This window comes from Apostichopus japonicus, chromosome 15 (genome assembly GCF_037975245.1).
Source record: "Apostichopus japonicus isolate 1M-3 chromosome 15, ASM3797524v1, whole genome shotgun sequence".
Classification (NCBI taxonomy): Eukaryota; Metazoa; Echinodermata; class Holothuroidea; order Aspidochirotida; family Stichopodidae; genus Apostichopus; species Apostichopus japonicus.
In genome coordinates this window covers 10665676-10679026 of record NC_092575.1, presented here as the reverse complement: position 1 = coordinate 10679026, position 13351 = coordinate 10665676, and the positions used below count along the sequence as shown (strand labels likewise).

General features: G+C 35.0%; 1 protein-coding gene across 2 annotated transcripts in view; it reads left to right on the top strand.

The window, feature by feature from the left end:
• Positions 1-4346: 4346 nt before the first annotated feature.
• Positions 4347-13351, top strand: part of LOC139981696 (neuronal acetylcholine receptor subunit alpha-3-like) — a 60983-nt gene continuing 51978 nt past the window's right edge. Inside the window, exons 1-2 of one of the 2 annotated variants that reach the window (XM_071994303.1) lie at positions 4347-5440; positions 6455-6534. In XM_071994303.1, coding sequence (XP_071850404.1) covers positions 6465-6534 — 70 coding nt within the window. In that variant the 5' untranslated portion in view covers positions 4347-5440; positions 6455-6464. The remainder of the gene's footprint in view (positions 5441-6454; positions 6535-13351) is intronic. The other variant, XM_071994302.1, reaches the window with a different exon arrangement.

The following is a 13351-nucleotide window of genomic DNA, read 5'->3' as shown; positions in this document are numbered from 1 at the left end:
CGACGAAGGGGGTTGTAGTATGACGTCATTCTGCTTTCATGTGACGTCATCTTCGATTGATCCGACTGGTTTCCTCCACCACTCCCTACCCCTCACCGCAGAGAAACTATCCTCAACTCACAATGCCAACTCTCAATGTATTGTGCGTCATTGATATCTCACGCACGCAATTTGTTTTCTCAATATACAAATAGACCTCTATACACTACCATATATAGGCCTACACACTACTATATATAGACCTCTATACTCAACTATATATAGGCCTCTATACACAACCATATATTGGCATATACACTACCATATATAGACCTCTATAAACAACCATATATAGACCTCTTTACACAACTATATACAGGCCTCTGTACACTACCATGGTCTATACACTACCATATATAAGCCTATAAACTACTATGTATAGACCTCTATACACTACTTTATTTGTATAAGCCTATACACTACCATATATAGGCTATATACACTACCATATGTAGACCTCTATACACTACTATATATAGGCATATACACTACCATATATAGACCTCTATACACTACCATACATAGGTCTATACTGTCAAGCCACTGACATACTTCTTTTTACCCGGGTTGTTTAGGGTCACGTTCGGTCAAGCAAAGTTGTAATCAATTTATTGAGTTTTTTTTTTTTTTTTTAGCAAGCCTTTAGGGTTCGCGCATACAGTAGCGATCAACTTTTAAAGTCTTTATTTTTTTGGCTCTGGACTGGAAAGGAGCTAGTAATTACATACCGGAGATTCTAACGCGATACGTCTACTTTACATCGGTAAGTAAAATAAATAAAGGCCAGAAAGGGGCATATGCGTTTCTTTACGATAAATCTCAGAAGTTGAAATACGAACTACATTTGTCTTTTTATAGACATTACTGAGGTAAATGCAGAAATGATTGGAAAAACCAGCTGTAAGTACATCTCTAAGACATCGATGACAAAGAAAAACTATTCGGGCAAAATGAAACAAAAAGCAACGGCATGGAAAACTAGTGATATTTGGTACATTAAACCATGCCTGAGGAGAGAGGGGGGAGTGGGGTTGTAGTCAGGGTGCTCGGGTCACTGAATGTACGTTAACGGGATATTCTGGTGGCAGACAATGTAAAAGTTATGCTGAAGGTAAAATATTCCACAATGTAAGTTGTCAACGCCATCTCAACATCTTGACCCTAACACGAGAAACGGTAGGATAAATGTAACCTAGTTTGACTGTTTTAACTGTTAATTACCCTACGACATGATTTCAAGTATATATATATATATATATATATATATATATATATATATATATATATATATATATATATATATATATATATATATATATATAAATATATATATATATGTATATGTATATATATATATATATATATATATATATATATATATATATATATATATATATATATATATATATATATATATATATATATATATATATAGTCTTTTTGTTGATTAGCTTACCTGCTTACCTAGGTATGCTTTTTGTAGCTAACATTTTTCTAAATATGCAACTTTCTTTTGTAGAAAAACATGATTTCAAATGTGGATAAATGGAATATTATAAAGAAAAACGGAAACATTTTCAACTAAATTTGCCCTAACGACATCATTCACGTTGCTGTTCTTAGATGAATTTATAATATACCAAATTTAAAAAAAAAATCTTTGCTATACAAGATGCTATAGAGATGTGGTTTGACCTAAAGTTGCAGAGAGAGAGAGAGAAATTTTAACAAGCTTGCTAGCTTCAATCAGCTTCCAGAAGAATGCAAAGCTTTCAATGTTGTTTGTATATATGATTTCGTATATAGTACTGCAGTATATATGCCCGATCCCGTATATACGTAGTTTGTTTATTTATCACTACAGAGAACAGCTGTCACTTTTAGTTTCCCTTGCGTCCTTTCTTGAATTACTTAGACACCTGTAGCCTGAAAAATGGATGAAAGCCACAAACTTCAAAGAATAATAATAAATAAATCTAATCTGCGGCACATCCTGTGAAGTCTTGAATTCCTCAAGTAAATCAATAATCTTTATATTACTTTATAAAGGATTCCGCCAGCCGCGATTTATACCAGACGAGGACTTCACAGCCGAAGGATTTAATTTTGTCTCTCCCCCCCCCCCCCCCCCCTTAAGCTCTATCACACAAAGGGTGTGATTGCTGTAAAATGAAGAAATAAGGTTTGGTTTTAACTGCAACCGAAAATTTGTCAAATAGATGAGTGGAATGGAATGGGGAAAGGGGAAAGCTTGGTGATGTTATCTTGGTATGAATGCAGTATAAATATGTCTTCAACACAATTGAGTTATCTCTTAAATTTGATTTTAAAAAAATGATAACCATTTGTAAAATTTGAAGAACTTACAAGGAATTCTGAAAACCCCCAATATAGCATATCGTTGAAAGTTTTGCAATAAGAACCTAATTTGTTTAGTTGTTAACCTGGATTCTGTGTGGCAATCTGAATAATATGATTTCATACACACTAGTATATAGCTTATTCGGTGTTATACAGAACGAGCTTTTTTGCTAAAAGTTTGGTGATTAAACACAGTTGTGCCCTCCCTCTTTGATTTATACATAACAACGATACGCACACTTTTACATGTATTAATTTCACGACATCAGTAAAATTCTTTTAATGAGAAATTCTGTATTTTGCAGGCCCAGAATCTCGCCCCTTCAAACGAATCACGTTAGTCTGCTATTATCCGATGACAATGCCATTTGCTTGAATTAATTTTATTCGAGGTAGTTTTTCTTTAGAAAATCTGTTTGTTTCACAGCAATGCAACTACAAAGTACATAAATGCTCGTTTAACCTCTCCCAAATGGTTACCACTACAACACACAACGCTTAACTTTTGTTCAACAAATTTTTACATTGCAAGCTTTCGGTCCGGGTATTACTCAAATTAAGATTACAATTGTTCCAGCGAAGATACTTCCTGGACATTTCTTTCAATGAATGAAAGTTAATTAATAAATAATTAAGTAATTAAGGAATTTGATTCGATTATTAACATTTCGTCGCTACTGCAAAATTGTCGAACTTAATTCATGGAAATGAAAATTACTTATCAACCTAATGGACTACATTGTCATGGAATATTAATATGGAATCTGTCAAAAAACAGCTATGAACAGCAACTTAAAATATGTTCCTTGGGAGGACGTTTGCAAAAGGAAAGAGAAAAATAAGCTACAAAATAAAATCTACGTTGAGCCTCGAAACACTTACACCAGGACTGTGACCACGTGATCATGGCGACACTTCGGCTTTAATAAGCTTATACAGCACAGGAATTTATCCCAAAAAATTCTCCTATCTTTCATTTAATGATGTACAGACTATTCTACCAGACGGCAAATCTATTGACTTGAGAATACAAAACATATGTTCTCTCCTAAAGGAGGATTTTTTTCTCTATAGTAATTGTGACGTCACACAGAGTGCTTCTGTCATGCCGACAGTCAGTTGCATTTCATTATAACATTAATACCGTAAGACGTAAACATACCGGAGGCGAGTAGATGATGACAGAATTATAACACATGGAGAGGAAACACAAACTATATACGCTGTAACAAATAGGAATCCGCTGTTCATTTCTTCTTATCCTATACATTGTCCTTAGTATGAAAACTATAGCATGTCAATCCCTCCTCCCTCCACTTGTCCCTTATACTGTTCGTATATTGATCGTCACCCAAGCAAGAACAGACCTAGCATGGTACATCACAATGTTGCCAAGCAAATACTTTCGATTCGATTCGATTAAAAGCGCTTTCGTAAAGGTTGGAAGGTTGTTATCTTATTTTAATGTGTAGAAGTAAGTTGGCCTGACGTTTCGATCCTAGCAGGACAAGTCATTTAGCCTTTGAAGAAGATCCTGCTAGGATCGAAACGTCAGGCCAACTTACTTTTACACATTCTCCTACACAGGCTATCTAGTGGATAAGCAGTTTGCTAACAGTTTTATTTTATTTTGATCTTATTTTAATAATATTTTGTTTAGTTCTCTATTTATTGTAAATGCAATTTTACCATAATTATCTAAATACAAAACAACTGCAATGACAACATTACAAAGCCAGATCTGAATCGTATGCCGGTCGGCTCATGGTGTGTGAAGTAAAGAAAAAATAGTTTGTTACAATAACGCTGGTGTTACTGAACAACTTCGGTGACATACCACTCAGGGGTACACCTGGGGAAAAAAGTACTTGAATATCCTAGGAATAAATACTTGAAGAACAGTCAACTATAGCACCTGTCTATAGCTTATACCCATCCACCTTAACCAACTACGAAAGCAACAAGATAATAGAGACAGTATTTCAATTAAAGAATCAGAACCTTGCCATGCTGTGTCTCTTGTCTTCGAATGGAGGGAGTTTGAAACCTAACTATGGTTATACAGTATACCTCATCTAGAGAAGAATTTTAATTCAAGGAAACCTCCCGCAGTGAACGACCGCTATACACCCCAGAGCCTCCTCGAGTCAATATTCGTGGCCGATTCGATATTCGAATAATACTGTAATGCCTGTGGTATATAGCCAAGCACGTCCTTCCTCCGCTGTCCATAATTAAATCAATTGACCAGTTCAATTAATGAGTCATGAATACCTCCCCCCATTCTCTCGTTTCTTTACTTTAAACCGAATCTGAACTTTTAACTCAATCCTTTATCAAAATGAATTTCTCTGGAAATCCATACAGACCTTTATATTTCCATGAGCGTGACAGCAGAAGCTAATTGGCCGTGCTGAAATACAAACAAGCAATATCTGGAAGGAATATTAAGGTGATTCTGAGTGACATCACAATCCCGCAATCAACAATATGTCCAAGCAAGATGAACCTCTATTACATACACACTGCCGACGACGAATAAGGTGTATATAAAACAAGAGCCTTAAAAAAAGAACTGTTATATTGCTTATGATGTCATTGCTAGGCTCTCATATACCTGGCCTATCAACAGCGTGCATGTATTTGGAAAGAGTCTCACTGGCTGTGTTGAAGCTAGCGCGCGTCAGTAGAAACTTTCACATCTACGTACGTAGGTAGGTAGGTATGAGACACACGGAGTATAGGTTATATGCTAGAGTGCTAATCAAGGGAACGTTACGCAATTTGACCACTGTACTAAGAGCGACAGCTAGTGGCTATCAAGGATAGTATTTCATTTCGGAGAGGCCGTCGATTGGGGAGGGCAAAGCAACAATAATTCCTGTTTTATTACATGCAGTCATTGACGGTGGAGCAATTGAGTAAAGAAATTTAATTTCATTGTACACTGGCGCTTCGCTATAGACTGAGGAATTACTTTGGACATAAACAGACGGACAGGCCATCGTGGTATGAAACTTTCTTCATTCTCTGTTGTTAGGTATATATACTTGTTTATTTCGACAACGTTTTTGTTTGTTCCTTCACGTAGGCTTATGTAGGTCTGTGTATAGTCACATATCAAATATATTCCTTTTTCGTTCGTATACTGCAATATTTAACTTCAGTCTATATAAAGCAAATACATAAAGGGGCAATGTCCCTCGGAAATGCACTTTGTTATCTATCTAACGTGTTTTTCTCCATCGTTAATCATTTCAAACTGTTTTGGTTAGAGATTAAACCTACTCCGCTCCTCCGATAAATTTTATGAGTATTCCAGGTAAAGCATGTCCATTGTCATTTCATTAGCTACATAAATATCTGTGTGACTCGCTTTCGATACTGGAGTTTAAAAATGATGTTCTGTGTATGCATGAAATTATTCATTCTTCAAATCAAGTATGAAGGCATGTCCACATTTATTGATGCAATTTCAATTTTTAAAGAAATGCTGGTCAATATACATGTTTAAATATTAATAGCCTACACACTTTTATGTACTTATAAATATAAAAAAATATACTTGCGCAACTAAACTATACACTTGTTGTACAGTTGTCTTTGAGAAACAAAAAGCTGTTATTCGCATATTTAGTTTTATCTACAGACAGTAATGTAGAAGAAGGACTTTCTGCTAGTAGTCTACTTACTACATGCAATAAAGGTGTGAAGTATTCCCTGACACGGTTCGCATTATCGATTGTTACAAATCAAATCACCACAGACCATTTCTCAATGTAGCGTGGAAATTGATTCAATTATTTAGAGAATTTAAACTCTTGCTGTATAGCATTCAGCAGTATTAGTTCCCTTAGTCGAACTAGTACAAACTACATGAGTAGAGAGTAGTGAAAAGAATAATATATATATATATATATATATATATATAGGTCTACATATAGGAAAATATATAGGAATATATATATATATATTTAGAAATATATAGGTCAATATACAGGAAACTATATATATATATTATATGTTTATATTTATCAAATGTATTTTATTGTAGATAATTCATCATGGTGAACAAGAAGTACCTGACAGTTGAGGTCGTCACTATTTTGTTGGCCATGTTGCTCACCCTTTCAGGTAAGAAACTTAACAGACTCTGCATGAGTTATACCATGGAGCTATCCCAGTTTATAGCTCCATGGTTATACAACCAACTGGCGTGAATGCGAAGAATTTGTAACCTACACCTTTGTAATTAGGTCGATGCCCACTGTAGGGTCAAGTATAGGAGGACGAGTATCTGTACACTCACCTCGTGTATGTAGGGTGTAAACAAAATGAGGTTCGTGTGCACACCCCATGCGACTTCCAATGATTCATAAAACCGCATGCATACACAACAGATATACATGAGTTTTGGTATCTGTAACATATACGTTCGTTAGCAGAGCTATATTCCACGCTAGGGATGGGCACGCAATTCAAGCCCAGAGTGCAATTTCGTTCCCAATCCCTCTATACTCCCGTGGCAAAAATAGAAATGTTCATTATATAGAATTTAAAAGATCGGAAATTTATACGTGAGCATTTTGCATGTTACTCGGTGCAACATTCCACTATGATCAAGGTGTATCATGAATCCGTCTAATAGACTTAATTCTTAAAGTACTCAGTGTCAGTGTGGTTCAGCAGACAACATTACTAGGCTTTTAAAAACCGGGGCGGGTCGCACTTTAACCCACTTTTATTACGACATTAATGTTTATGTTATATCACAGAAAAACCTTTGTCGACTAACATTAAAAGCATTTTAATTCTAGTCTAGTTTTTTTTTAATACAGTTGTTGTTGTTGTTTGTGTGTATATATTTTAAGTCAGGGTTGTCCAACCTACGGCCCGCGGGCCACAGTCCGGCCCGCCGCAGGGTTGCGTCCGGCCCGCCAGAGATGCTCTACGATGCGAAATTTTAGTGAGCAGATTATTGATAACAATTTGAAGCTATACAATCAATCATTCGAACCTTGTGGGTCCACAAAACTGCATACAGGTCAGTTTGTGTGACACTTTCTAAGCGGAGGGGGGGGGGGGCGGCTGGACTTCATTCAACTGTTTTATTAGGAAGGAAAATAAATCAGTGCGCTCCGCGCGCAGTGCTCACATTTTGTTGCCTTGGGCTTCGGGCAAAAAATCGAAAAATCGAGCGTAGGCTTCATGCGGCCCCTCCTTCATCATAATCATTCCATTTGGCCCTCCTCTGCAAAAGGTTGGACAACCCTGTTTTAAGTGAATGTATATTCTTCTATTTATTCAACACTTTGTATATTAGGAAATTATAAAGAGGTGAAAAATACAATTGAAAGGTGAACATGAATATTTGTAATCAATATTAAAATAGGAAGATATTTTGAATGAATCGTTGTGAAACGTAGTGATTGTTTCTTTCAAGGGTGCATTATTGTTACATCCTTTGCCAATTTGTATAATGTAAGTCAACAATGGAAAGTATCTGGGAAATAATAGACAACACGATTCTTTGCTCGTTTAAAAAAGAAAAGAAAAACTTCGTGTAAACTTTATTTCACGGTATTCCGCAAATACAGATTCTTTCTATAGGCATATGTATACACTGCCTCAGGCTATATGAATCAGATGTTGGTATTGGCACTCTCTAAAGATAAACCCCTCTTGTGGTCCCCCTCACCTCCTCAAGAGAGCGCCAATTAGAAGTCGATAACAAATGAGTTTGCAGGTTTCTGGGTCCTATATCTTTCTTACTTATGTCTATTAAGTCTGCGTTTACAGTTTCTCGAGGGCCCATAAATCACTCCTCCAGTTTCCCCATATGCATAAAGTAATGTACAGGGAACAGAGGAAGTGCTTCTAAATTATATTTACTGAGTGATAAACATAGTCACCTGGCTATCTTGCTATAGATAGTCGAGTGTAGAAGGATATAGAAGCACATTTTAAGCTTCCATTCAAATATATTTCTGAATGTTATTCATTCCATCCCAGTAGAGTACAGGCTATATGGCAATGTAAATAACCAGTGCCAGGCAAATTGATATTCACTTCTATATACAGTCATCAAGGCCGCATGAACATGCAATGCTTAAAACAGAATATTAATTTTCATTTGTGAATAACAGATTTTTTTTCTGCATTAATATAGAAACAAAAACATCTACCCGGGTAAACATGTCATGCGTGATGTGTCATTTACCTACTACGTAGTACATAAATGTTTCAGCATTTTTATATAGACGTAGAACAGCAACGGAAAACTTACTGAAAATATTATATTGAACAAATTCAAATAACAGAGAGAAGATCAAGAAACTCGCAGGCAACATTTTAAACTAAGCTCTCTTGGGACCCTATGAAACATTTATATCCAAAATATCTTCTCCAAGCATGAGAAGATTATTTTAAGAAAGCTACGTTTACAGATATTCATTCTCAAATCTCTTCTTGAGAAAAGATTAGGAAAAGTAGTTTGTCACCAGAAGAAATAAATTGTCGGGTTATATGATTTGAGTCAAAATCTGACGATTATTAATCTGGATGCTTGTCAGTATCACTTCTTTGTCATACCCATCGATGTGTTGAAATTAAAAGAATCATAAAACTGAGATGTATTTTTTGTATCGCTGTGATCAGAAAATTAAAGGGGAAACACTATAGTCTTACTAGAAAAAACAAAACAAAACAGAGCTCAATCTACATTAACATAATATCCAATCGCTTAAAATGTGAGGTTTTTATATTCCGCAGAGCCATAAAGTCTATAGACTGTTTATAGACCAAAAAAGAGCTCTAGACTACATAATATGCTTCGAGTATGGGCTTCATGGTAGTTCATGTGCTTTTTTGGACATGGTGTCATGCGGTAATAAACTTTTAAAATCCTCACATTCATTTAAAAGGAATGTTGTTATTCCCCATGCAGAAATTGCAAGACAAAAAAAAAACCCAAGAGTGTTTGCATCTGCGACTACTTATCCATTTCAAATTATGAACATTTTGATACTTTTATAACCAGTACACATGTTGCATTCTCATAACTCGCAAAAATACATATAAATATAGGAATTTATGTCCCGTTTCGTGACTTTTCGTTTCCACAAGTTGTGAATATGGCAGATTGTAGAGAGGGGAATGCACATCATCGAGCGATAAGTTATATAGAGAATGCTTTTGGCAGTGCAAAATGATTTATGTCTCATTAGTAGATTGCTTACGTTATAACGATGACTGTATGCTAACTGTGTAACGTTCCTTTCATTACTATGAAAGCTGATTAACATTTATTTTCCAACATTCATCATTCCTGCATGCTCATCTGCTGTAGCCACAAAAAGAAAGATGAGGAATTTATAGAGGAGGAAAAAAACTGCGAAAGCTGCTTGTACATTCTAAAAGAAAATATCCGATTTTAGAGTACTTTCGTGTAGAATTTATTCCTTGATAAGTATCGTAGAATATTTTTTTGTCATTTTATCGGTAGTAAAATCTCATTGAATTAGAATTTTTTTTTTTTGCCAAAATGACTTTATTGACTATTTATAATTCTGCACTTATTTACGACGGTTCCGTTTCCATGTCCAATAAAACATTCGAAAGATAACACAAGGGAAGATAATGAACTTCTCTTTTCCGGAAAGGATTTTTATCAACATATCTTCTTCCTTTTACACTTCATTTTTCATATTTTATTGTGTTTAAAGAGTTCTGAGATTGGAAATTGACCTACCGAGATTCTGTACACGGTGACTAATGAGTTATTCACTGATACCTTTATTGATGCCTTTCGGCAAAATATGGCTCTTTGATTAAACGTGAGTCTCAATTTATCCATGCACGTTTTAATAAAAAGAAAAACGAAATATCTGAGAAACTTGATTTTATTTTATAAATGAGGAACGTGGAATATTTCAAGTCAAAACTACTGTAGTGACTTTTGAGGAATGGAATGCATTCAAACCCAATTTTCATCTTGTCCAAATCTGATTAATGCAATACCACTGTTCATTTACTATGATGAATACTACAACGTATTGCGCTAAAAAGGACAGTTAAGTTTTATTACAACTATTTATTTTGACCAAAACGAGAATCGACATTTCCCAGTGAAGAATATATTGTATCGTTTAGGTATTATTTTTTTGAAATTATGAAATTATTCCGTGATTCTGATTGAGGCTATGAATAAGAAAAGCGTCAAATTTAACATTTTTTTTTCGTTAGACGAAAATGTAAAATAAACGTATGTATGTAAATTTTCTAAGGTACAGTGACGTTAGGTAGGGATTCATTCATATAGAACCAACATATTATTTCAAACATAATTGGTAGCCATGAATCTGATACAAAGAATCATTTCAAGTTGATTGAATTCTATCACGCTCTACACATATACACTGTATCTATAGTATCTTTTGTATTCATCTACTTGAGATAGCCGAGTAATTTAGTCTTGGCAAGTCCGTTGAGTTGCTGTCATGAACTCTAGCGACGGTAAGTTAATACGCAACTATTGTATAAATCGATAAAGCCAATCTTCAGGTGTATCAACGTTAAATTTGTTCAGGTGGGGCTTGCTCTGATTAATTCACCGCCGTATTTAAGCTGACAGTGTGTGCTACTTAAACAGTTTAAATGAAACCTGCTCGGTCTATCAGTAATTGAAAAAAAAATTCAACAATTGAGCATTTACGTTAGCTGTGAAACCGTTCGATATCCTGTTGCGCACAATTAAGAATTTAATAACCAAACGTCGACCACTTTACTTTTAATTAATAAGCGACAAATTGAGTTAAAATACAATACCTATGTTTTCCTTTCGGTAAATATTCTCTTTAATTTTCTACGGAAGAAGTGTTAACTCTGAAATTGTGTTTTTTATTCCAGTGTATATATATATATATATATATATATATATATATATATATATATATATATATATATATACATACATTTATATATTTATATATACATACATATATATATGTATATATACATATATATATATATATATACATATACATATAATGTGTAGTTTAACGTTCACTTAATTGCAATTAAGTTATTATAATATGATATGAAATGATCAATAATTAATATGAATGAATATTACTTTTTGCCAAAGCTGGTTTTGTCCTATCATCGTATATATACTTTATATTTCTTTCATATCTGTATTTATCTTATTTTGACAGTAATTCCCTTCACAAATAAAACGTCGGTAACAATAAACGGATGCTCTGTTACTTTGTTTCCTAAGTTTACTCTAGACTACATATTGAGACTTGACGTAATTGTATTGATACATCTCTTCTTTATCAAGTAACAAAATATCAGTCGTACTTACACGTCTGTGCAGCAAGGCTGTTAGGCATTATAACCCCTCCCTGGCCCTTGCAGTAATAAACATAGATCAGTAACTAGCATCATAGTATCACATTATCATAACCTGTAGGTATTTCCTGTGATACTTTGTAAATGAACCTGAGCGAACCTTTGACATTCTGAGCCTAATATATTGTAACGCTAACTCAGTCTAAGATTCTGGGGCGTCCAAATATTCCCTGCTGAGGACTGGTGGTGGTATGGAAACAAATGCGGCTTGGATGGTTGTATGTTAGTAAACGACGAGCCTTAAATCTCGCTATTACATGCAAAAGATATAACACATAGATAAACGAGTAAAGAACAAGCGCTGTGTAGATTTCGCAATCTATTACTATAAACAGCCACGGTACAAACAATACATCGGCACGAAGCCCTCAAATATAGGTAGAAAAACATGCACTTAACGATAATGGTCACAAACGAGGTCTCAATACCGAAGTAGAGTCCTATAACGATACGTACAAAAGTGTATAAAAGACGAATACAAGACAGATACAAGTACGACCACAATGGTCGGAGCCAGGGCTACTACCGAACCGAACGATTCAGATCGGGAGCGAAGACTGGTCACAATTCTTGAGGTCTGCTTCAGCTGAGCTGGTGAGCAGACATCACGTGACCTGTAACAATTACGTAATGTAGCCTACGACAAAATAGAGGGCGACATATATGATGACCAACGGCATCACACTATCCCCTTCTCAGTCCTTAACTTGTCCCCAAGTTATGAAAACAAAATAGTATAAGGATCGCTAATTAGACACAAATCTAAAATCATACACATACTAATACAAAAGAAATCCAAAATACATGAATACGTTTAAAAGCAAAGTATAGCTAATAGTGCCTGCCATGCACGAGAGCCTATACACACAATAACATTTGATATGAACTCTTAATATGGGTTCAGAACTAAAAACGTATCACATTTCAATCTGTACCGACTAAAAAAAAATATGTCCTAGCTCGACTGCGAAAGAAGAAAGTTACGCAATACGAGAGTAATAGAAGAGTAATATGACCTTACATGCACGTGTTCATACCCTAAAGGAATAACGCGGCTCGCGCGAAAGTGCAATTTGGACTCATGTGAGGTCACATTCCAGATACAACTAATAAAAGTAAAAACAACTTACGGTGTCGTACATAGATATAAATACATGAAAACAATCCAAGTGAATCAAAACATAACACTCTTGATGTAACACAGAGATCCAAACCACAAAATAAATTGATAGGAAGTCCGCATCAAAATATGAAATGTCCACAAGATTTCCAAAGTAAAAAGATATCATAACGAAACCGGAGGTCCGCATCAAAAGGTGAAATGTCCATAATAATAAGGTAAAATGTCCATAATATTTCCACAGTAAAAATATATAATAAGGAAACACGTTATTTAACACAAAAGTCCTGATCGAGGGCATCTCTATGGATTAACGGTAGGTCAACAGTTCCCTGGTCTGTGGGGGTAATTCGAATCCCTCCTTCTCCGTGGTAAGGGCTGTACCATCTGGGTATTGGACCGTATGTTTTTCCTTCC